Below are 25,839 nucleotides of genomic sequence, written 5' to 3' on the forward strand. Positions count from 1 at the left end.
CAGAGGAACAAAGTCAGATAAAATAGTAAGGTGTTCCCAAGAATCTGGAGTCCCCAATGAGGACCAAGAGAAACTTGAAGAGCCCTTAAATCTTCATTACCTTGGGTGGTATGGGCGAAGGAGGCAGTCAGTAGTCTCTCCAACACAAAGCCAATTTCATTACATTGTGATTAAAGAATTTCTCAATGTTGACTACTCAGTCTTCAGACCTGCTTCCCGGCTGCATCTGATCTTCAGACTACCCAGGCCTGGCTATTCATTCTGTTACAGCAGGATAGTGGGCTATGACGCAGTCTAATCACTGGGTCTTGGTAGTTCCTACCTAGAATCCCACAACTCAGGATGCTAAGGCAGGACTGCTTTGATTTTCAGGCCAGTCTGTATTTAATAGTGAGATCCTCTCTCTCTCAAACACAGGAAAAAATAACCATTTTGTCCTGTGAACCTTGACTTTCCTCTCGGCCAGGTTGAGCTCTCTTTGTCTTCCTAGTATATCTCCTTCAGTCTTGTCAACTTGACTTTGGAGTCAAAATGTCTTTGTGTTGAGACAGGGCCTCAATGGAGACCAGGCTGGCCTCAATTCTCTTTGTAGCTGGAGGACCCTGGACTCCTCATCTTCCTATCACTTTCTGAACTCTGGAATCTCAGCCATGCCCCACCATTCTAAGCTTTAGTCTTATGTCCTGGGCTGGGAGTCCATGATAAAGGGGAAAAGATCTCCAGGCTGCACGCTCCTACCCAGCCTCTTGTTGCTTAGGCTGGCCTTAAACTCCGGAACTTCCTGCTTTCATATCCCAAGCATGAACCACCATATTCAGCCTGTTTTTTTGTTTGTTTGTTTGTTTGTTTCATTTTGTTTTGAGACAGACCAGGCTAACCAGACTTCAAGCTCGAATCCCTCTTGCCTCAGCTTTGGTTATGCTGGGACTGACAGGTGTGGACCATCACTCTTGGTCTCTAAGACCTATTGCCCTATTTATATCCTTTTCTTTCCCAAGATTAGGAGGATGGATCTACAAACTGAATTTACCAGCAGTGGTCTTTTTCTGGATAGTTAGCCTGTTTTACTGCAGTGAAGTAGGAGGTGTGTGTTTGCACACCTCTGCCAAGTGGGCAGAATCCTGGGTCTATGGAGGTTTTCCAGTTACTCATGTTAGAGCAGTACCAATTGAAACAGACTAACTAGGTAATACTTAGCCTAAGGTATAACACGTGACTTAATACCAACAAGCATAAGATGCTACATACTTCTTATAATCATTAATGTCTTAGTAACATGAACACTTTATAACATCAGTAAGAACTACGTCTCACTTTTAACCCAGCACTTGGGAGGCAGAGGCCGAGTTTGAAGTCAGTCTGGTCTATTACAGAGCAAGTTCCAGGATAGCCAGGGCTACTGAGAAACTCTGTCTCAAAAAACAAACAGAAAAAAAAAACCAAATAAACAAAAGACTATGTCTCAATAATTGATTAGTTCTTATATATACAATCGATAAATGCTACTCAAAACAAAATACCCCAGTCTGGTATGATGGTGCACACCTGTAATTCTAGCACGCAGCACTGAGGCAGGAAAGTGAGTTTGAAGCAAAAACCAGAAACCCATTAAAACCTATTATGAAAAATAAACATCACAAAACTTTTCATTAGACAAAAACATTTCTTTCCCTGAGCTTCTCTCTTCTTTCCCTGAGTTTCTTTGTTCCTGGGTTCAGTTTATCATTTCATAAACACGTAACTTTCTTGAAATCCGTCAAAAAATCCCGGGGTTCAAGGCTCAGCAAACTCAATTCAGTATTGGACTCCTGAGAGCTCTAAGCTTGCCCTAGGGGACAGGAGGTGGCAGGAATGAGTACGGGCTGTGAAGGAATATGGCCCACAGTAACATCAGTGACATTTCAGAGTCACCCACAATCTTGGGTCTTACCTTTTTAAAAGGTGTAAAATCCTTTTGGAGTCCTCCCAAGAAATTACTTAAGCTCGAACTAACACATATACTTCACAGACATCATGAAACTCAGTCAGGGAATTTTCAGAGGTCCAAGACACTAGGTTAAGAATGGCTGAGCTACACTTCCACCAGAAGGCACTGGAGGGTCTGCTGCATACCTTCCCCATCCTCTTTAGACTTGGCGAAAGTCTATATACATCAGTTATACCCTTGGTTTTAGTTATTTCAGGTTTGGTTCACAGTATTTAGGGAGAACAAAAAATTTCTTCTCTTAAGACTCCAAAGATAGATCAAAGTTGGCCAGGAGCATACAAAGAATTCTAATCAGTCAATGCCCGTTAAGAGGAAGTAGCTGACCTGGCAGTCTCTTGGTTTCTCTGTGACATTAGGCAAACCACTCCCCTTTCCCAGGTGATGGAGCTGGCCTTAAGATACAGTCTTCCGTGGCTGGGGGTAATAACAGTTCAGTGTAAAGTGCTTACCTAGCATATGGAAGACTCTGGGTTTGAGTCCCAGCACAACACATACATGAAAAAAACATCCTAGAAAGAGGAATCACTCCACGTCCAAGTCTAAGAACTGAAGAGGATGCTTCTGGCTCATCTCAGCTCTGCTGCTGTCACTTTATGGGCACCTACGGCCTAGCCCGGTGTGAGGAACTCTTCACGGCTACCGTTTGCTGTGACTACACTACTCACAGGTGCCAAGGAAGAAAGGCACAAATGCTTGGTGATCATTCTTGTCTTGGACAGATAAATAGCTGTGGTCCATGCTGTCCCCTCATCACACTGCTTTGTATCCCTTCCAGGCACAGTAAACAGATAATCGGAATCCCTTTAGAATCAAGATGCACAAGTCTGGAGCCATTCCCTACCTCCGACAGAACTACCTTTAAGGAACTGCATGCACAGCAAGAATGTCTGGCAACTGCTGACCATTCTGGACCTGTTTAGATTGAGTCTGCCCATCAGAAACTTGAAGACAGAGTATTCACTGAGTTTCCAAATGTCAGGTAACCTTTCATTTGCCTGGCACTAGTAAGAGTTAAGGTGATGTTACAGATTTAAAAACGACAGTGCAAGTACCCCCATGACACAGGCTTTGTGGCAAGCTAGAGCTATGACTAAGTCTCGAGATGAGTTCTCCATGAATCTTTCGGAGCCCACTCATAACTAGATTTGTACTGCACAGATTGCTCCCTGCTAAGCATGCTCTGAGGCACGAACCTAAAGAGAGAGGCCTCAAAGGCATTTTGGTGCAACATAGTAAATCTCTTTGTGGAATGAGTTAGCAGGGCTCTGGTAACTCAGCTTAGCCATTGCACACAATTCCTAAGCAGCAGCTCACACAACTCCTCCAGCCGTCCTCCTGGCGCGAGGACTGGCTTACATACATCTCATACATACTCTGCCTCTGGGCGCTCTCACTTCCACGAGGCTGGCCTGCACACTCGAAGTCAAAGAACTGCTAAGGTTTGTCATAAGGAATTCTGGGCATTTTATCAAGATGAGGAAACACTGGACAAAAAATAAAATGACGGAACTTCTAAAAGGTAAATTTCTGTGTATTCATGCCTAATCTTCCAAAGTTGTGTAAACAAATTTTCTACCATCCCCCATTATTTGCACAAATTTCTGTCAAGTCCAAACGTAATTCTGAATGAGGTAGGTAGTCTCTACTCAGGCCTTGGTCTTTGAGGTGCCTGTCAAGGCCTATGCCATGAAAGCTCCACGCTCTCAGGCAGGGACAGTGCTGAGGGTGGTGCCAGTTGCTGGTGAAGCTTCTCAGTTGGCTATTTTCTCGATCTCATCCAAATCGTCTGTGTCCAATCTTTCTATCTTCTTATCTGAGGGAAAAAAAGATCAGAAGACCACCGTGGACTACCATGGAAATGCAATGGACGTCACCCAGAGCAGCATGGCAGTCTGAGGAGGCGCCTCGCTGTGGGACAGTGATGCTTCCTCCAGGCACAGGGCAGGCTTCCTGAGCCTGAGTAGCTGGCAACAGGGCCCTGGTCACTGATACCGACTTCCCAGGGCACTGAGTGTGCAGGTGCTCTCCCTGACAAGGCCCAGGTGGAGGCAGCATATGCAGGGACAAAGGAAACCTCCCCTCTCCCACACTCCCCTCTGAAACGGTTCCAGGCACAGCCAACTCAGGACTCACTAAAATGCTCCTGGATTCTGTTGAGGATATTCATGCTGTGCTTGCTGTCAACCATGTTTACAGCCAGACCCCTCTTGCCAAAGCGGCCCGTGCGCCCGATGCGGTGCAGGTAGGTCTCGTTGTCCGGGTTCCCGTCCTTGTCCACAGGAAGGTCAAAATTGATGACGACAGACACTTGTTCAACATCAATACCTGCACAAAGGGGTTGGAGGGAGGCAGGGGAAAAAGGGGACACCGTCAGCCGCACACACCCACTTCCACTGGAGACATGGCTCGGGCTGGTCATGTCTGGGCTGTGGGCACTAAAGAGGACGCCTACAGGATGGCAGCCTCGGCAGAAGAACAAAAAGCAAGTGTCTGGAGGTCTGAGTTTCTTCACACCAAGGAGGGACTGCCGGCTTCCTCCAAGTGGTTCCTACTGCCCAAGGGGAATCGGTCTAAAGCCCTCCCACCTCCATGAGACCACGGATACAAGCACTTTCCTTGTTCAGAGGGCCTGGGACCGCAAGCCTGGGGAACGGGGCCAGTCTCTGCTCACCACGGGCACACACGTTGGTGGTCACCAGGACCTTCTCTTTGCCTTCTCGGAAGCGCTCAATCACAGCTGCCCTCTGCTCCACCATCATCTCCCCACTCAGCAGAGCCACCTGGTGGCCCTCTTTGGAGAGCTCCGCTGCCAGCCAGCTAGCTGTTTTGCGGGTCTGGAGTGAAGAGAATTGTTTTTAATGAACAGACCTGTAAAACAAAAACAGAAACAAAGATACCTACAAAAAGGTGGTTTCTTGCCATTATGATATATGAAGACTCTAATGACTTAAATGGGCCATCAAGGCTTAAAATTTCTCACACGGGCCACGTAGTGGTGGCACACATCTTTAATCCTAGCACTCAGAAAGCAGAGGCAGGCAAATCTCTGTGAGTTCAAGGCGAGCCTGGTCTATAAGAGCTAGTTCCAGGACAGCTAGAGCTGTTACAAAGATAAACCCTATCTCAAAAAACAAAAACAAAAACAAACAAAAATCTCACATGGAGGGGTGAAAAGATGGCCAGACCAAGAGGGTGGGCAGAACTGGAGTAAATTTGTCTTCTAAACACGACTGGACCACTGGACTCATGAACTCAGGGCAGCTGTAAATGCCTGAACAAGATCTAAACCACATCAAGGCAGCCAACAGTTCAGAAGGCTTGAATGGGCGTGCATGAGCCACCATCCCTAGCTGAGAACTACCGATAACTGGTGACTGCTGAGGGAGGATCAGGGTTTTGGAAGGGGGTGAATCCTGTAAGCTGACCCTACTCCACTGGACGGCCTGACACCTTGAGTATCTAGGCAGCACGAACTGGACTTGGTGGGTTGTAAAAGAAACAAGAAAGAGGACATAAAGTTGTAAGGGAGACCGGGGGCGGGAATCAGGAGAAGTTGGAGGGGAGTAGCAGGATCTGCATCTGATTAAGTACACTGTATTGTATGTATGAATAAAAAAATATCAAATAAATAAAAACATTAAAGGACAGGAAACAAAAAAGCTAGGGAGAAACCCTGTCTCGAAAATAAAAAGTTTGCCTAGGGCTAGAGAGATATTTCAATGATTTAGAGAACACATAATGTTCTTGCAGAGAACCTGAGTTCAGTTCCCTACACCCAAATCATGTGGCTCACAACCACTTATAACTGCAGCCCCAAGGATCTGAAGCCTCTAGCCTCCAAGGCACCTGAACACATGAGCATATAACATACCACACACACCACATATTAGATAATACACAGCGGGAAACAAAAATAATGAAAGAAATGGCTTTAAAATGTTTTCTCAGAAGGAATTTTGGCCATATAATTCATTTGGATGAACTACTTGCTGTTACTTTTTCATGTAAGACTATCTCTAGTCAGGTGTGTTGACACACACCTTTGATCCCAGCACTTGAAAGGCAGAGGCAGGTGGATCTTTGTGAATTTTAGGCCAGTTTGGTCTACAAAGTGAGTTCTAAGAATCAGGGCTACACAGAGAAACCCTGTCTCAAAAAAACAAAACAAAACAAAAAAACCAAAACAACAAAAAACAAAGACCAACTACCTCCATTTCTAAATAGTCTATAAAATGTTTAAAAAAGTATAAGCATGGGCTGGAGAGATGGCTCAGTGGTTAAGAGCATTGCCTGCTCTTCCAAAGGCCCTGAGTTCAATTCCCGGCAACCACATGGTGGCTCACAACCATCTGTAAGGAGGTCTGGTGCCCTCTTCTGGCTGCAGACATGCATACAGACAGAATATTGTATACATAATAAATAAATATTTAAAAAAAAAAAGATTTATTTATTTATTATGTATACAGTATTCTCAGTATTTGTCTCTGTGGTTTTGGAGCCTGTCCTGGAACTAGCTCTTGTAGACCAGGCTGGTCTCGAACTCACAGAGATCCGCCTGCCTCTGCCTCCCAAGTGCTGGGATTAAAGGCGTGCGCCACCACCGCCCGGCAGTTATTTTATTTTTTGCCTGCATGAATGTGTGTGCACCATTTGTGTGCTGTTGGGGGTAGTGATACTTGGCAGCCTAAGTAATTTATTTTTATTTTTTATTATATTTATTTAGTATGTGTGTATGTGTGTACACACGTTCATGTCATAGCATTCACGTGCAACTTGTGGGTTCTGAGAATTAAGCTTGGTCATCAGTCATCCACTGAATTTCATTGGAATCCAAAACTGGAGAGATGCTTGGGGTGGAGTGCACTTGCTGCTCTGGCAGAGGATCAGTGCTTAGTTCCCAGAACCTATGGCCTGAGACGCCAGCTCCAGGGCATAGAATGCCTCTCTGCTTCCTACAGAACCCACACACACAAAAATAAGATACTCTTTTAAAACTTGTATAAAAACCAGGTATGACAGTGCATGCTTTTCATCCCAGCAATAGGTAGAGGCTGAGGAAGAAGTTCAAGTCCAGCGAGAGTAGTAACATTTTGGCTCAAACAAAACAAAAATCAATGAATTTCCTTTTTTTTTTTTGCTTTTCAAGACAGAATTTCTCTGTGTGCATGGTCCTAGCTGTCCTGGAACTAGTTCTGTAGACCAAGCTGACCTCAAACTCTCAGAGATCCAGCTACCTCCTGAGTGCTGAGGTTAAAGGCTTGCTGCCACCACCCATCTCCAGTTTTTGTGGTGCTGAGTATCAAATCTAGAACTATGCATCTGGTCAAATATGTTACAACTGAGCTATACTGCTAGCTCATTATTTGGGATTTGGGAGATTTAAAAGGAATCAAGCATAATCAAGTATATCAACTATAAACTCAAAAATCCAAGGAGACTATTTCCTACGCAGGTGGGTGAGGATTGTCATTTCCTGTCACTGCAATGGTCCTCCTCAGCTTGACACTTCCCTAAGTGCCCAGTCTATTCACTGACCTACAGGGCAGCAGATACTCACATGGCAGAAGATCATGGCTTGGGCGATGGTGATGGCCCCGTACAGGTTGCACAGGGCCTGGAACTTCTCCTCTCTGTTATTGCAAACGACATAATACTGTTTGATGGTGTCCAAAGTCTCCTCTTCACGCTTAAGTTTGATGATGTTGGGGTCTGGGACCACCTTCTGGGCAAACTTCCACACTGAATCTTCAAAGGTGGCAGAGAAGAGCAGCATCTGGCAGTTTCTGGGCAGCATCCTGCAAGTGGAGGCCCAGGCACTTTGCACAGCTTCAAGCTTTTTGCCAGAAGGAACACAAGCCCAGCCTCCGCAGCCTGCATGGGCTGCAGCCCCACAGGCTGAGTGGGATACAGAGCATCCTGAGGAGGGAGGAGCAGACCGAGCGTGGTACTGGGCTGAGTGAGGGTCCCAGGTCTCCCTTCTCATCCCGGGCTGGGAGCTGCTGTGGAAATGGCCCATCCCACAAATACTGCTGCCCAGAGCAGAGCAGAGAACCCAAAGATGCAAGGGGAGGCTTTGGAGGTTCCCTGGTCCAGTTCCTACCTCTGGATGCGGATGCTCTGGTCTTGGTGGCCTTGAGTTGCTATCATCACGTCAGCCTCGTCCAGAACAAACACCTTGATCTTCTTGGGGTCAATGAACTTCAGCTTGGAGCACCAGTCCAGGACGGTCCCGGGGGTGCCAATGACAATCTGCTCACTGACCTTCTGACCTCTGTCCACTGTGGAAAGACACGTTTCCTTCAGGTATTACAAAGGAAAGCCAGCTCTCCATCATGAGATATTTTGTAACTACTTTGTATTTAATACTAATGACTTTCTGTTCATATTTTAAGAAAAAAGCTTGATGCCACTATAATAACTAATGGGTACATAGCTAACCAAATTTAGAATTAGTGAAATCATATGTTAAGGGTATAAGAAAACATGGTAAAAGTGATAAAATAAAAAAGGAGCCAAACATGGTAGTGGATGTCTATAATCCCAGTACACAGGAGGCTCAAGTAAGATTGTAGGGCAAGACCAACCTAGATTTCCAACTAAAGAAAATTTTGAGTACCAATGGGGCAAGGGTAAAGCAGAAGTTAGTTTTCTAGGGAACTGTTAAATTTCTAGGTTGTAGGCCGGGCGGTGGTGGCGCACGCCTTTAATCCCAGCACTTGGGAGGCAGAGGCAGGCGGATCTCTGTGAGTTCGAGACCAGCCTGGTCTACAAGAGCTAGTTCCAGGACAGGCTCCAAAACCACAGAGAAACCCTGTCTCGAAAAAAAAAAAAAAAATTTCTAGGTTGTAACAAGGGCATATAATTATATACTGTCCACATAAGGTCCATACTAAAAGAATTTAGGAAGAATGAATTACAACAAGACAATTTGTTTAACAAGTCTTTAACAAAAATGTACAAACATATCAATAAAGAAAATGTGTCAAATGTTAAGTTTCTAAATCTGGGTAGGGAGCATAGATGTATTCATTGAACTGTTTTAACTCCTGGGCATGTTCAAAATTAAAAGAAGCTCTTAGATTTATCTATAGGCCCACATATACTCACATTTATTGCCTCGAACAGCATAAGCTAACTTCAATTCAGGGTAAAACTTGCCCATCTGTTCAATCACCTTTCCTGTTTGAAGAGCAAGCTCATAGGTTGGAGAGAGGCAGAGACACTGGAAAGAAAAACGTGCAAAATGTTTACAAAAGCCGGGTGATGGTGGCGCACGCCTTTAATCCTGGCACTCGGGAGGCAGAGGCAGGTGGACCTCTGTGAGTTCGAGACCAGCCTGGTCTACAAGAGCTAGTTCCAGGACAGGCTCCAAAGTCAGAGAGAAACCCTGTCTCGAAAAACAAAAAAATAAAAACAAACAAACAAACAAAAAAAAAGTTTACAAAAGTCTGTTTGGCTGAGGGAGTCCACATAGAACCTACCCATCCATCTGGGGCCACAGTAAAGAATATATACAGTATAAAATATTTGTCTTTATTGTTTCTCTGTTTAACATTCCTGACTGTCCTGGAACTCACTCTGTAAACCAGGCTGGTCTCGAACTCACAGAGATCCTGTCTCTGCCTCCTGAGTGCTCAGATTAAAGGCACGCGCCACCACTGCTTTACCATAAAACAAAACAAAACAAAACAAAAAACCAAAAAAACACCTTTCAATTTGTATTTATGTGGGTATTTTGCCTTCATGTAAGTCTGAACCAAGTATGTACAGTGCTCCAAGAGGCCAAAAGAGGTGTCGGGTCCCATGGGGCTGGAGTACAAGTAGTGACTATCATGTGGGTGCTGGAAGTTGAACCCGGGTCCAGTGGAAGAGCAGTAGTGCTCTTTTTTTAAAAATATTTATTTATTATGTATACAATATTCTGTCTGTGTGTATGCCTGAAGGCCAGAAGAGGGCACCAGACCTCATTACAGATGGTTGTGAGCCACCATGCGGGTTGCTGGGAACTGAACTCAGGACCTTTGGAAGAACAGGCAATGCTCTTAATCTCTGAGCCATCTCTCCAGCCCCTGAGCAGTAGTGCTCTTAACTGCTGCGTCATCGCTCCAATTACATCATTGCACTTTTAAACTGCTGGGTATACACTAGAATTATTAGTGGTCAGATTATGGCTAGGTAAAGACACATGAAAATAGGGATGGCCAGTCAGGCATGGCAGCAAACACCTTTCATCTCAGCAGTTAGGAGGCAGAGGCAAGCAGATCTCTTAAATTCAGTGCTAAACTGTTCTACAGAGCAAGATCCAGAACATCCAAGGCTTCATGGGTTTCATAATGAAAACCAATCTCAAAAAATAAAAGAAGAAAGAAAGGACTGAAGAAAGGAAGAAAAGAAAAGAGCAACATCTGCCACTGGAGCACAAAACAAAAACTTGCTAGTTACATTTTGTTGGGTTTCTATGACAACACCTGTACCTTCGAGAAGGAAAGGCTTGTATGCAGAGTGCTGAGGAGGCTGCAACTGTAAAGCATGAAGAATCTGGGCACTGCAGCTGCAGTCAAGGAGCAGAGAGGTGAATGTTGCTTCTTCTAATCCCCCTTCTAATTTAGTCTGGGATGATGCCATACATATTCAAGGTAAGTTTCCTTCCCTCAGTTAAACTTACTTGGAAACACCCTTACTGACTCACTCAGAGGCTTGTGGACACCCCAGGGGATTTTAAATCTCATTAAGTTGTTGAACAGGTTGTGAAATTTCAACTACAGATTAGCTTCTTTGCCATTTAGAAAATTTCAGAACTTTCTCTTCTTTTTCTTCCTCTCCTATTTGGGGGCAAGGTCTTGTTACATAGACCATGCTGACCTGGAGATGAGATCACTAGGACTACAGGCATACACACACCACCATGCCTGGCAGTTGTTAGAACTGTTATAACAAAGCTTTTCCTACATGTAAAAGCATCAAGCTCATTAGTAGTCTAGGACTTGCACATTCTATCTGTGTTCAATTTGAGTTCTGGTTTATATAAAAATGAATCAGGCCAGATGTGGCATCTCATGCTTATAATTCCAACACAGGAAAGGCTCAGGAGGATTTCTGGGTGCTCATGGCCACCCTGAATTACATAGTTTCAGTACAGCCTGAATTACAGAGGAGGAAGAAAAGGAGGTGGAGGGAGACCCTTTCTAAAAAAAAAAAAAAAAAAAAAAAAAAAAAAAAAAAAAAAAAAAGTGATAAAAGCTTTTTGGTTTGTTTAAGATGAGCATATAATGAAAATTTCATAGCTATATAAAATGGAATACTCCTCAAAAACTGTAAGAAAATGGATGGACTTAGATTGTATTAAGGAAGGTCATACACCTGAAAGGAAACAAACGAACTTCCTCTATTTTCCCATGGGATCCTAGTCTATAATGTGTGTCTGTAAACAAATGTGCCTGTGATACAATATAGCATGCGGAAAGGAGAACTAGAAAGGTAAACAGTGGATAATAGGAGGACAGAATTTAAGCAACAGATTTCAGGACAGCTAGGGCTTCATAATAGAGAGACCCTGTCTCAAAACCACAACACTAGCCGGGCGGTGGTGGCGCACGCCTTTAATCCCAGCACTTGGGAGGCAGAGGTAGGCGGATCTCTGTGAGTTCGAGACCAGCCTGGTCTACAAGAGCTAGTTCCAGGACAGGCTCCAAAGCCACAGAGAAACCCTGTCTCGAAAAACCAAAAAAAAAAAAAAAAAAAAAAAAAACCACAACACTAGGAAAGTGAAAGCGTCAAGCCCCAGAACGAGGTTCACAACCTTCTATAACTCAGTTCCAAGGCATATGATGCATTCTTCTGGCCTCTGCAGGCACCAAGCACAGACCTGGCACACAAACATACCTATATATAGGCAACATAAAATTAAAAAAAGAAAAATCCAATGTAAAGCACCATAGCTTAAGAATTTTTCCTTTTTTTTTTTTTCTTTTTCCAAGACAGGGTTTCCCTGTGCAGTTCTGACGATGGATCCTGAAATTCTCTGTAGACCAGGTTGGCCTGGAGCTCAGAGATCCAACCACCTGCCTCTTGCCTCCCAAGTGTTGGGATTAAAGGCATGTGCCACCACCACCCCTAGATTGATTTTAACTGTATAGAAATCCACCGAAATGTAGAATTTGGGTTTGGCTAATCTCACTGCATAATGATTTTTATCAGCAAGTTCTTTCAATAAAGGTTATTTTTTCTATTTTTTTTTTTTCCCAATGGAGTAAATAGATTTATTTTTTGCTCAGAGCTGGGAAAACACTTCCCGGCACCCATCCCATATAAGCATATACCTTAGTTTATACCACAGTACAGCAATGTCAGCAGCCCAACCAGAAAGTGAAAAAAAAAAGACCAAGCAGCATTTTTTATGGTGAAAAAGTGTATATTTAGAATTAGCCGGCTGGGCTCAGTTTAGATGATTCCAATTTTGTTGGCAACATCCAGAGCATCATAATCAGGAGCCAACCGAACATGTGCCTTCTTCTCTCCTTCGGGCCTTATGAGGGTGTTGACTTTGGCATCGATGTCATAGAGTTTCTTCACAGCCTGTTTGATCTGGTGCTTGTTAGCCTTGACATCCACAATGAACACAAGCGTGTTGTTGTCTTCTATCTTCTTCATGGCTGACTCGGTGGTCAGGGGGAATTTGATGATGGCATAGTGGTCAAGCTTGTTCCTCCTGGGCGCGCTCTTCCGGGGGTATTTGGGCTGCCTTCTTAGCCGCAGGGTCTTGGGCCGCCGAAAGGTGGGCGATGTGCGGATCGTCTTCTTTCTGTGGCTGTGGACGCCTTTCAGCACTGCCTTCTTGGCTTTCAAGGCCTTCGCTTTAGCTTCGGCTTTGGGAGGGGCAGGAGCTTCCTTCTTCGCTTTCGGCGCCATCTTGACGAAAAGGCTATTTTTTCTATTTTTAACATTATAATTACACCATTTCCCTTTGTTTCCTTCCTCCAAACGTTTGCTTGTACCCCACCACCTCTACTTTCCTTCAAATTCATTGACTCTTTTTTTACCTGTTGTGTGTGTGTGTATTCCTAAATATATAAATATAACCTGCTCAGTCCAGTTAGTTGTATGTATATATTTCAAAGCTGACCATTTAGAAAGAGAAGAAAAAGCCAGGCAGTGGTGGTGCACGCCTTTAACTCCAACACTCAGGAGGCAGAGGCAGGTGGATCTCTGAGTTTGAGGCCACCCTGGTCTATAAAGTGAGTTCCAGGATAGCTGGGGTGTTACAGAGAGAAACTTGTCTTGGGGGGGGGGTAGGGGGAGAAAGAAAGAAACAAAGTAAAAAAAAAAAAAGAAGACAGGGCTTTACTCTGTAGCCCAAGCCAGCCTGGAACATACTACATAGCACATGCTACCCTCAAACTCATAGCAACCCTCCTGCCTCTGCCTGTCATGTACTGGAATTACAAGTGTAAATAACCTTGAATACCTGGCTTTTAGCCCAGGAATACTGTTACCCCCTTTAGGTTATATGCTAATAGGAAGCCCAAAGTCCCACAGTTCTTACCTGTGGATATCTGTTTGTTGGCTCTACTTGGCTGAGCATGGCCAACACAAAGGCAGCTGTTTTACCAGTACCAGACTGAGACTGAGCAATTAAGTTCTGTGGGCTGCACAAGAGAAAAAAAGTTTAGAGGCTCCACCATCAAGTAAGATTGCAAAGGGCTAGAGAGTTGGCTTAGTGGTTAAGAACATTTGTTGCTCTTGCCAAGGACCTGAATTGAATTCCCAACACCAACATGGTGGTTCACAACCGTCTATAATTCAGTTCCAGGGGATCTGATACCTTCTTCTGACATTGTTCAGCACCAGGTAAGTAGCACACATACATTCATGCAGGCAAAACACACATAAAAGAAACTTTTATAAAGCTTAAAAATGACCTTTTAGCCAGGTGGTGTTGGTGTATGTCTTTATTCCCAGCAATCGGGAGGCAGAGGCAGGCAGATCTCTGTGAATTCGAGGCCAGCCTGGTCTACAGAGCTAGTTCCAGGACAGCCAGGGCTACACAGAGAATTCCTACCTCAGAAAAAAAAAAAAAAAAGAAAAGAACGACAGAAAATATCATAACAAAATTCAACTGTCAATTAATAAATACAAATTTAAAAAAAGGAGTAGTCAAAATTTGAAAAAATAAAAGTCAAGACCAGGGATGTGTCTTCTCATCACAAGTAGAAATAAGAAATTTAGGGAGCTGGAACTGTGTCTCAGTTAGCAGTCTGTTCCTCCAGCATGAAACGAGCCTTAAGTTTAACCCCATCGTCGCATAAACTTGGCGTGGTGGCGCATGCCTGGAATCCTAAACTTGGGAGGTGAAGACGAGAGGATCAGAAATTTAAAACCTTTTGAATTTCTCAAAATTCTCTTCAGGTTTGAAGAGAAGGCTCAATATTTACAAGAACTTGCTGCTCTTCCAAGAGATGTCAATTTGGTTCCCAGCACAATATCCCAGTATTCTAGGGGATGTAGCTAACTCCTCTTCTGGTATCTAAGGGCACCTGCACACAAAGTATACGCTCAAACAGGTGCATTAAAGCATTAAAAAAGAAATAGTCAGCAGGGTGGTAGTGGATGCACTTTTAAACCCAGGACTTAGGAGGCAAAGGCAGGTGGATCTTAGTGAGTCTGAGGCCAGCCTGGTCTACAAAGCGACTTTCACAACAGCCAGGGCTACCCAGAGAAACGCTATTTTAAAGGAAGGAAGGAAGAATGGATGGATGGATGGATGGATGGATGGGTGGATCATCTTCAGCAATATAAGAAAATATAAGAGAATTAGTTAGAGGCCAGCTATACTGAGATTTTGTCTCAAAACAACACTGACTGTCACCAAAATCAAGCTCACATTCCATCAAAAGTAAGCAAAAAAACATCAAAAAGATCAATTAGTAGACAGATGCACGAAAAGAATAATAAAATACTAGTGATAGAATCTAGGTAGTAGCTACATGGACATTCCCTATAAAATCTTTTCAAGTTCACTGAAGGTCCTAAGTTTTTCATAACAATATATTCACAGTAAAAATAACAATCGGGGACTGGCAAAATGGTCAGGAGGCAACAGTGCCTGCTGCCCAGCCTGATGGCCTGTGTTTGATTTTCTGGGAACCACATGGTGAAAATTTAGAACCGACTACCTCAATTTATCCTCTCATCTGTGTAGACATACCAGGGTGTGCATGCATGCCCATCCTCGTGTACACACACACATACACACACACACACACACACACACACAAAATGTAATAGAATCCTTTTTTAAAAGCCAGACAAATAGCTGGTAGACATTTTTGTTTTTAATTGCTGAATCTGCTCTTGAGTTCACCTTGCAGCTTGAGCAGACCTTCAACTTTTCATCCTCCTCTCTCAGCTTCCTAATTATCTGGGATTATTAGGCATGAGCCAACAGGTATAATTTAAAAAAAAAAAAAAAGAAAAGAAACAACGGATAGGGCAATCATATCAAGTTACATACGGTTCAGCAAGCATCAAAGGCAATGCATTCTCTTGTATTTTGGATGGGCGGTTGAAACCCATAGCATAGACTCCCTGGAGAAGCTGTGGTTTCCTAGAAGAACCATTAGAGATTCAAGTCACTTAGACTGAAGAACACAGCAAAGTACGTAGGAGACAGCTTTTCTCTTTCTCACTGGTACACATAGTATCAACTGAGAATAACTAAACACAACATGAGAATGCAGCTAAAGCTTTTACAGATTTCCTCAATATTTTATAGAACAACCTGAAGGAACTAAATGCATATTATTTACCTCATGTAGGTAAAGATAATGCTGTATGAAAAATAAGTATAGGCAGGCAATCATCTGTATGTGACTGCAGAAAGCAACGGATACTCACAGACGAAGCTCTTCGAAAGACTTCACTGAGTAGAGAGGCGAGGTTGGGTCCCTCTGCAGGACTTCTACTTGGTTGGTGTTATCCACAAGATTGCTTCTGATCAGCTTGTTGAGCAAAGACTGAGCGGCTCTGTCCTCTGTGAAGAAAGAGTACAGGAGTGTTTAAAAGTCCATGAATTTAAGTCATAGGTATTTTTTTTTTTTTGGTTTTTTGGAGACAGGGTTTCTCTGTGGTTTTGGAGCCTGTCCTGGAACTAGCTCTTGTAGACCAGGCTGGTCTCGAACTCACAGAGATCCGCCTGCCTCTGCCTCAGTCATAGGTATTTTTAAGTCATAGGTATTTTAAGTAATAACCTAGGCTTCCTAATTCAAGTACATCAGTTCTGATTTTAAAATATAATAAAAATGGGAAATTTCTCTGAAGCATAAACGATCAATTCTTTTTTTTTTTTTTTTTTTTGGTTTTTTCGAGACAGGGTTTCTCTGTAGCTTTGGAGCCTGTCCTGGAACTCCCTTTGTAGACCAGGCTGGTCTCGAACTCACAGAGATTCACCTGCCTCTGCCTCCCGAGTGCTGGGATTAAAGGCGTGCGCCACCACCGCCCGGCAACGATCAATTCTTTTAGATACTGATTAAATTAAACTTTACCCCAGCACGGTGACACCTATTCAATGTTGAGTCGAACAGTGAAACCTCACGCTGGCAAGAAAACAAGAAGATCCTAGGACCGGCTGGCCGGCAGTTTGGCTGAGTTAGTGAGCTCCAAGTTTAATGAGAAATTATCTCAGCCGGGCGGTGGTGGCGCACGCCTTTAATCCCAGCACTTGGGAGGCAGAGGCAGGTGGATCTCTGTGAGTTCGAGACCAGCCTGGTCTACAAGAGCTAGTTCCAGGACAGGCTCCAAAACCACAGAGAAACCCTGTCTCGAAAAACCAAAAAAAAAAAAAAAAAAAAAAAAAAAGAAATTATCTCAAAAAATAAGGCGGAAAGAATGATGGCATTGGCCTTTAATCCCAGCACTAAGGAGACAGAGGCAGAGGTAGGCAGATCTAAGTTCCAAGCACATGTGAGTCCCAAGATAGACAGGGCTACATAGAGAGACTCTGTCTCAAAAGCACAAGAGGTGGGCAGGGACTGAAGAAGATACCTGATGCTAATCTCTGACCTCCATGTGCAAGTGCGCACCCCTGCCACCCCACCCCCCAAAGTCTCAAGCCGGGTGTGGTGGCACATGTCAGCAATTTCAGCACTCAGGGCTAAGGAAAGAAATTTAGCACAAGTTAAGAGCTAATTCAACTGCATAGATATTTCCAGGCCAGCAAGGGTGACATAGTGAGATCTTGTCTGAAAAACACCTTAGTAAATGAATGAATAAATAAAACCTTGTCATAACGTTTTTTTCTAGAACATGGAACCTCATTTACAGAGCTTGAAGGCTGTATTACCTTTCTCTTCTTCGTCTGTTTTCTCTGTATGAGCATTGGTTTTAACAGCACCTTGATTAGATAAAAAGTAGATGTTATTCAAATCTCATCCCATACCTAGCAACTAAGGCAATTCTAATTCTAGGGGCAACAAAACAAAAAAAGGAGGAAACCAAGCCACTACTAAAACCAATTTATTCTCTCTAAATAAAGTTTAGAGGGGCTAAAGAGATGGCTCAGTGGTTATAAGCACTGACTGTTCTTCCAGAGGACCTGGGTTCAATTCCCAGCACCCACAGGGTTGTCTTTAATTCCATTTCCAGGAGACCCAACACCTATGGCAAAACACCAATGCACATAAAATAAAAATAAATAAATTAAAAACAAAGTTTAGAAACACTGCTTGAATGTGATTATGTCCAGGCCCCCTTGTACTATTTTAAAACTCGCCTAATTCTGCCACAGCAATGGCGTTTCTGAGATAGTATAGAATGGTGACCACAACAACACTGATTAGAAAGCATCCTTGTGCTCAACAAAATACCTGTAAATCATATTCTCAGTGGGAACACGATGCCATAAAGATTCCATGTAAGTAGAATATTGACTAATAGAAAGATATAATCAAACAACATTGTAATTATGTAAAAATATACAGAGATTGTAGGTGTATTCAGAGTGAGGTAAATGTTAACATTGCTCTGATCTTGCTTTTTGCTTGTTTGTATTGTGGTTCTTGGGAACCTGGGGCCTTGTTTGTGTATGTAGGCAAGCGCTTTATATCAAGCTAAAGCCCGACTTCTCCATCTTACATTTTTTTAACAGATGTAAATTTAGGATGATAAACTGACAAGTTGCTCAAACTTTATGTGCATCTCACTAAAAACTGAACAACAGTTAAAAAATCATCTCTGTCAACACAGCCATATTGTAAGTAATAAACTGTAATTTACACGCTAGCTAAATATTCTCATCCTCTTATTAGACATTCTTGAATTAAAGTCGTTTATTGACACCCAAGTCAAACAAGTATCAGTATCCACTAGTCCTTTGTGTAGTATAAATGCAGGAATTTTCCAAGTAGTTGCTATATTAAAATAGAAATATCAAAGAGAAATCACACTTGTTTTCAGACTAGATTTGATTACTCACCATTGGCATCTGGTTTGATTTTCTCTTCCTTAAGATGCAAGTTGCTCAACTAAATGGAGAATATGGGGGGAACAGAAAGTGTCAGGAAAAATCACTTAAACAACTGAGTCAACAGAAACTCCCTAATGAAAGTGGAGAGACTATTCTCAAGACCGACTCACTAGGTGTATTAGAAACGATTCATTAGGCTGTTCTGCTAGGCTCCTTTCACTTCTAAATGGTCGAAAGAGAATAACACAATCTCCCATAAATACAGCAGTAGGAAAGAAAGAAATATACAGTATAAAACTCACATATCCTAATTACAATTTCTAGGCAGAATTATAATTTGTAAGTTTGCTTAATGCTTTGACTTGCAAATACTTTCTCAGGAAGACATCGTTAGAGCTGTCATTTTCTCTGTGTTCCGAAAGAAAAAAAATTCACAGAGTGGAAAAATTCCCACTTTAGACAGCCAATACCAGGCAGGCAGAGCAGCTATGATACAGTCAGTCATGTTGTGGCGGGTCTACGGCAGACCACGGCAGCTAACACGCAGCCTCACCTTCAGGCTGCTTTGTGCTGGGCTCTGACACTTTAACTAGCACATCTTAGAGCACTGCAACACCAGCACAACCAAATCATCCACAACACGTTCAGGTGGGCCCGGATCAGAGAAATCCACAACACGTTCAAGTGGGCCTAGATCAGAGAAATCCACAACACCTTCAAGTGGGCCTAGATCAGAGAAATGTCCCAAGGCAACAATTATCAGACTTTGTCAAACAGCAGAAATTTGGAAGTAGCCTGGTATGACTTAGGTTCACCCATAAGAATGTAAGTATATTAATGGGGAGGCGGGAGAGATGGATCAGGGCCATCCGGCTGCTCTTCAGAGGTCCTGAGTTCAATTCCCAGCGACCACATGGTGGCTCACAGCATCTATAGTGGGATCCAGTTCCTTCTTGTGGCATGCAGGACTGAGTGCATATAGACAGAACACTCATATACGTAAAATAAATACTCTTAATGACTAGGAACATTTTTATTTGTAACTAGCACAAAGCAGTTATACTAATCATGAAATATTAGAGACTCAGCTTTATCATCTAGTAAAGGGTAGGTAAAAAGCAAAAATAAAAAATCATTACAAAGAAATGGTTATCAGCCAGGCGGTAGTGGTGCACGCCTTTAATCCCAGCACTCGGGAGGCAGAGGCAGGCAGATCTCTGTGGTTTGAGATCAGCCTGTCTCGGGGGAAACATGAATTCAATTCCCAGCAACCACATGGTGGCTCATAACCATCTGTAATGAGATCTGGCGCCCTCTTCTGGCATGTGGGCATACATGAAGGCAGAATGTTGTATACATAATAAATAAATCTTAAAAAAAAAAAGAGAGAGGAAGATTAGGAAGACAGGAAAGAAAAAAGTTGTTTGAATGGGTGGTTAGCTGCAGATGGAGGAACCCCATTTGTCTTCACAGAAACTAAAACTTAGAGAGCCTGACTGCCTTAGTGTTACAGAACAGCAGAGGAAACATGGGAGAGAGGAGAGAGACAAAGGGGATTAGGGGAAGGGAAAAAGGAAATCATGAAAACACAACCATCCTCCATTCATTCTGAACATATTAACAGACAGTAAGTGAGTAAGTGTGAAGCCGCCAGCACACTGTGCTCCATACATTGAGGCCATTGCAAAGCACTCCCCAGCACCCTGCCAGAAGCATATCTAATTCTAGTACTCAAAGACCTTTAGGAAGTAGAGGTAGACAAATCTCTGGAAATTCTAGAATAGCCAAGGCTACATAGAGAAACCCTACCTCAAACAACCAAAATGGGGAAGGAAGTTAGATACTAGGCATGGCTGCCCATAACTGTGATCTCAGGACTCGACATGTGAAAGCAGGGGGATTAGGAATTCAAGACCATCCTGGGCAGAGGCAGGCAGATCTCTGTGAGTTCTAGGCCAGCCTGATCTACGAAAGCTAGTTCTAGGACAGGCCCCAAAGCTACAGAGAAACCCTATTCGAAAACCAAAAAAAAAAGACCATCCCAGGCCACAGCTTGGGCTACATGAGGCTATGTATATCTAAGAGGAGGAAAGGTAAGGACAAAGGTGAGAGTATATTTATCTAATGGAAAATGAAGAAGGAATCCCTCTGAATAAGATTAAAAGCCAATCTGCTGTTTCCCCGTCCCTTCCCAAAATGAGCTGTACTTTAAGAACAGGAGTGGCCAGTCCAGCCTGAATCAGACTAAAGGTTACAAAACAAGCAGAGTTATTAGCTGGGAAGTGGTGGAGCAAGCCTTTAATCCCAGCACTCGGGGAGGCAGAGGCAGGTGGATCTCTGTAAATTCAAGGCCAGCCTGGTCTATAGAGGAGTTCCAGGAAAGACAAAGGCTACAGGGAAACCCTGTCTCAAGAAAACACCAAAAAAAAAAAAAAAAAATTCTCAAATGATATAGTGGTGCAGGCCTGTAATCCCAACACTCAGGGGATAAGAGGCAGATGATCAGGGTATATATACACATATACATACATACATACATTGAGGTCCTGCTGTCTCAAAAAAGAAAAATACTCTCCTCAATGCACAAAGTCCAAACCACTATTTCTCTTTAAACTATGTGGATATATAAAGTTATATATATATATATATATTATAAAGTTTTGAACGAAAATAAATCTTTTTTTTCTTTCAGGGTGGTCTTTGAGGCACTCCTCCTGCCCAAGCATCCAAGAGATATGAGAGGAGCCACATCATGCCAAGCTGAAACTCTTACTCTTTAGAATTCAGAGACATATGTACTGAGAGTTACATTGAAACCTCCACTAGAATTCAGAATGTTTAGAAATTAATTCTAAGTAGTAATATTTAAACTCATATCTTGCTACAATGCACCAGACTCAGAAAAAGAGAGCCAATCAAGAGAGGATTTATTGACAGGTAGACCATTCAACCCTCCACCACCAATAACCAAGTGGGAGGAGTCATACAAATATGAGCAAGACATGGTCCCTGAGCCCTAGAAACTTCCATCTGAAGGTATATGAAAATTACCATCCAAGATTGAGAGTGCAATCGATTATCAACTGATTCCAGGAAGACAGGCTTGTACTGTGGGGAACCGATCACCCAAATTGAGTTTACACAACGTGGGAGGGGCTGGGTAATCAATGCCAGCTTTGGGGCCGAGTCCCATCCCGCCAGGGTCCTCCGCCCTGTACCGAGCAACTTAAACAGTGTCCTTCCACGGGACCGTGATCCTGACCGGCACCGGACCCCTAGTCCACCAGCGGCGGGTGACAACTCACCGACTCAGCCGCGGCTTCCTGCTCATCCACCGCTAGGGCCCAGGAATCCGTGGCCATGGTCCCCCGTGCCGGGGCAGTGCTGGCAGGCTCGCCCGCCCGTGCTCAGGCGGGTCGCGGCGAAGTCCAGCTCTGCCCTGGGGGAAATCATTCACTGCGGCGCAGACGACCGGAAGCGGCGCGCCGCAGTGTCGTCAGACTGGCGTCAGCTCTGCGCCCCTAAGTTCCTGGGACCCGGTACCGCTAAGGCAGTCTTCGGGTCCCCACCCCTCATCTTTCGCTGAAGATTGCCCTACGACCCAACGGAGCTAGCCAGGATTAAATGCTCTCGTACCGAGAGAAAAAAAATGAAACATCCAGCATGTTGGCATAGAGGAGCTCATATAACAATTACAGTCAGAATACATAGGCAAGCAAATAGTTAACTTTTCAGGTTATTTAAAATGCCTCAGTGAACACACTTATCGGACTTTTAGCTAAGATCAAGATAGCATCTGTTCTGATCAATACGATATCTAAGATTGGCACTCAGTTCTGTGAAACAAAGGATTAAGTGCTGAAAGATCTGCACCAAATTGAGCTTTGAAAACACCAAAGGAAGGTGCCAAGGTATTAGAGACCAGAAAGAGGAAGTCAGTTTGTCCAACCAAACCAATTCAGTTCCTGGAGAAAATGGCAAGAGCTGCTTAATAAGGAAATATAGGACTTTTGGAATCACCTATGCCTTCTTCAGATGGTCAGCTCTTCCTCTCCTATGCAAAGGTGTATGGTTGGCATTTTATTTATTTAGTTTCGGATAATTTTTAAAAAGATTTATATATTTGATTTGCTTGCATGTCTATGTGCACCACATGTGTGCCTGGTGCTCAGGGAAGTCAGAAAAGGGTATTGGATACCCTAGAATTGGCGTTATGGATGGTTGTGAACTACCTACCATGTGGATATTGGGAACTGAACCCAGGTCCTCTGCAAGAGCAGCAAGTGCGCTTAACCTCTGAGCCATCTCAGAGGTTAGCCAGCCTTAGTTTTGGATAATTTTTAAAAGGAAGAGGTAGCTGTAGTTTTTAGAATAGTAAATTAAGGACTGAAATACTTGCTTTCCCCTAACAGGGATCAAATAAGCCTTGGCCCTTGTTATTTCCCTAGAAGGAATCATCATTCTCCTGGAACTTTATGAAAACATTTTCCATGACAATAAATTAATCTCAGGCAATGGTAAGTAGGTTAAGGATTGAGCAGGCAGGGGGACAACCAAGCACACAGCCGTGAAGCCATGACCTATTTCAAGTCAGAAGAAACCCTGGGAAAATCAGCTAGAAAAACAGTAGGTTATTTTGTATTTTTCAAGGCTACAGAGGTTAAAAAATTCCAAACAATATAATAAAGTTAAACATTAAAGTATACAAGATGCAATATAATAGAATAAGTCCTACTTGCTCAACAGAATGAAACAAACTCACATAGGTGGGCAGACAGTATGAAAGTCATGGGAACACAACTAATGGGGCCACTTAGGGGCTTCACTGACCCCAGCGACCTTGCCTCGGTCTCCGAGCGCTGGGATTACAGGCATGAGCCACACCACCACCTCAAACTTCATGTCATCCTCTGAGATTGTTTGCCATGTGCTCAGATTCTTTTTTCTTTTGAAACAGAATCTCAAAAAAACAAAAACAAAAAACAAAAATTATACATCAATCCAAGCATGGTAGTGCAACCTATAATCCCAGTACTCAAGATGCTGAGGCAGGAAAATAAATAAGGGAGTTAGAGATCAACATGACCATTGTTTTTTAATTTAAAAACAAAAACTAGCTGGGTGGTGGTGCCGCACCCCTTTAATCCCAGCACTTGGGAGGCAGAGGCAGGAGGATCTCTGTGAGTTCGAGGCCAGCCTGGTCTACTTGATCTAGTGCCAGGACAGGCTCCAAAGCCACAAAGAAACCCTGTCTCGAAAAACCAAAATAAAAAAATAAAATCAAAAACAAAACAAAAAAACCACCTTAATGTGGTGATGCAAGTCTTTAATCCCAGCACACAGGTAGGCATATTCGTATTGATTATGTGGTCACCCATGGTTATAACTAGTGAGACACTATTTATAAACAATGAAAAGCAAACAAAAGACAAATTTTGCTTCAGACAGAGGGAATAATATTTAACAAATACCTCGGTTTCTGGGGCATGGAAAAAGTGAGGAGATCAATGTGACCAGATGTGCTATGACCCTTTATCAAACAGCCAAACAATAATAATTTTTTTTTTTCGAGACAGGGTTTCTCTGTGGTTTTGGAGCCTGTCCTGGAACTAGCTCTTGTAGACCAGGCTGGCCTCAAACTCCCAGAGATCCGCCTGCCTCTGCCTCCCGAGTGCTGGGATTAAAGGCGTGAGCCACCACCGCCCGGCTGCCAAACAATAATTTAAAAACAAGTCACACACACAAACAACTAGGCTTAAGAAAGTCCTACCTTGGGCTGGAGAGATGGCTCAGTGGTTAAGAGCACTGCCTGCTCTTCCAAAGCTCCTGAGTTCAATTCCCAGCAACCACATGGTGGCTCACAACCATCTGTAATGAGGTCTGGTGCCCTCTTCTGGCCTTCGGCATACACACAGATAGACTATTGTATACATAATAAATAATAAATAAATATTAAAAGAAAGTCCTACCTCATGGCTTAAGAAATAAAATGTGAGTTGGGCTGTGGTGGCGCTCGCCTTTAATCCCAGCACTCAGGAGGCAGAGGCAGGCGGATCTCTGGGAATTCGAGGCCAGCCTGGTCTACAGAGCGAGTTCCAAGACAGGCTTCAAAGCTACACTGAGAAATACTGTCTTGAAAAAAAAAAATCAAATAAATCAAATAAAAACCTAGACTCCCTGAGTCCACCCGTAATAAAGATGAGCAATGAGAAGAACTGAGAAGAAAGTTCCTGGTGTCCAAAGTGATGCGTGGAGAAAGGCCCCTTAGGCACTTTAATTTAGCCTCCTGTATTTAGGTCCATTTCTCCTAATTTATGGTAAGCAGCCACCCGGGTTCTGCAAGATCACAAAGTCTCCTGGCTTTTACTCTTTCCCCCTCCCTTCCTTCTCACAGTGAGGAAAGCACCTAAAGGTGCAGAAGGAGAGCTACCCGCATGGATACTCACGCCACTTAAGGGCAGGGAAAGGGGATTCCGAGCTTGGGCTCGGGCTCGGCCTCGACCCGGCCAGCATCTCCGGCCACCACGGCTCAACATGGCAGTTAGGCTTCCTCAACCGCCACACTCAGTGCCGAGCCAAGCCTAAGCTCCATTGGTTGAGGCTTTGAATTCCGCTTCTCCTAGCCAATCAAAAGAAGGGCCGGGAACCGCTCTTGCTTGCGCGTGCGCACCTGGGAACGCTTGCCTCCGCCAGAAAAACCACTTGAAGTGTCAAGTTTGTCGTTTGTTGCTGAGTTGGCCAGTGACTAGGAATCCCTAGGCAGCAGTACAGTGTGTATTTTTAAAGAAATAGTGATTTCAGCTGGGCATAGTGGCGCACGCCTTTAACCCCCGCATTTGGGAGGCAGAAACAGGCAGAGCTCTGCGAGTTTGAGGCCAGCCTGGTCTATAGAGTGAGTTCTAGGACAGTCGGGGGCTAAATTGAAGATCTACCTTGAAAACAAAATAAAACGAAAAAGACGTGGTTTTGCTGTGTAGCTCTGAAGAAAAACTCCTATAAAGAGGCTGTGTGTAGGGTGGTGGTGGTGCATGCCTTTAATCCCTGCACTCGGGAGGCAGAGGCAGGCGGATTTCTGTGAGTTCGAGACCAGCCTGGTCTACAAGAGCTAGTTCCAGGACAGGCTCCAAAACCACAGAGAAACCCTGTCTCGAAAAAACAAAAACAAAACAAAACAAAAAACAAAACACAGAGAAACCCTGTCTTGAAAAACAAAAAAAACAAAAAAAAAATAAACAAAAAAAAAAAAGAGGCTGTGTATAGCCAGGTGGTGGTGGCACACACTTTTAATTCCAGCACTCGGGAGGCAGAGGCAGGCAGATCTCAGTGAGTTCAAGGCCAGCCTGGTCTACAAGTTCCAGGACAGGCTTTAAAAAAGCTACAGAGAAACCCTGTC

At 43.6% G+C, this 25,839-nt stretch overlaps 2 protein-coding genes across 3 annotated transcripts; both read right to left on the reverse strand.

Annotated features, from left to right (window-relative positions):
* Positions 1 to 24,982, reverse strand: Ddx19b (DEAD-box helicase 19B). 2 transcript variants are annotated; one of them, XM_057753526.1, is made up of 12 exons: positions 24,893 to 24,982; positions 18,456 to 18,504; positions 17,325 to 17,375; positions 15,881 to 16,016; positions 15,498 to 15,590; positions 13,530 to 13,632; positions 9,095 to 9,209; positions 8,088 to 8,265; positions 7,545 to 7,782; positions 4,659 to 4,821; positions 4,121 to 4,312; positions 1 to 3,800 (listed from the first exon to the last, which is right to left on the reverse strand). In XM_057753526.1, exons 1-12 carry the CDS (start codon positions 24,980 to 24,982, stop codon positions 3,739 to 3,741), a joined length of 1,470 nt encoding a protein of 489 aa, XP_057609509.1. In that variant the 3' UTR covers positions 1 to 3,738. The 2 variants fall into 2 exon arrangements, with proteins under 2 accessions (XP_057609509.1, XP_057609510.1); XM_057753527.1 differs by lacking the exon at positions 24,893 to 24,982 and adding an exon at positions 21,752 to 21,908.
* On the reverse strand, positions 12,202 to 12,895 carry LOC130863494 (60S ribosomal protein L23a-like). Its single transcript, XM_057753528.1, has one exon. The coding sequence runs from the start codon at positions 12,893 to 12,895 to the stop codon at positions 12,428 to 12,430; it is 468 nt and encodes a 155-aa protein (XP_057609511.1). The 3' UTR covers positions 12,202 to 12,427.
* Positions 24,983 to 25,839: the final 857 nt, after the last annotated feature.

The sequence above is a fragment of the Chionomys nivalis genome, chromosome 21, assembly GCF_950005125.1.
Source record: "Chionomys nivalis chromosome 21, mChiNiv1.1, whole genome shotgun sequence".
Lineage (NCBI taxonomy): Eukaryota > Metazoa > Chordata > Mammalia > Rodentia > Cricetidae > Chionomys > Chionomys nivalis.

What these genes read in the sequence shown, in the direction of transcription:
- Ddx19b (XM_057753526.1), bottom strand. Translation starts at nt 24,982, where the DNA reads ATGTTGAGCCGTGGTGGCCGGAGATGCTGGCCGGGTCGAGGCCGAGCC. An exon ending in AATCAAACCAGATGCCAATG is followed by an intron (nt 17,376 to 18,455) that starts GTGAGTAATCAA and finishes TATCTAATCAAG; the next exon opens with GTGCTGTTAAAACCAATGCT. An exon ending in CAGAATCCAGGAGCATTTTA is followed by an intron (nt 3,801 to 4,120) that starts GTGAGTCCTGAG and finishes TTTTTCCCTCAG; the next exon opens with ATAAGAAGATAGAAAGATTG.
- LOC130863494 (XM_057753528.1), bottom strand. Translation starts at nt 12,895, where the DNA reads ATGGCGCCGAAAGCGAAGAAGGAAGCTCCTGCCCCTCCCAAAGCCGAA.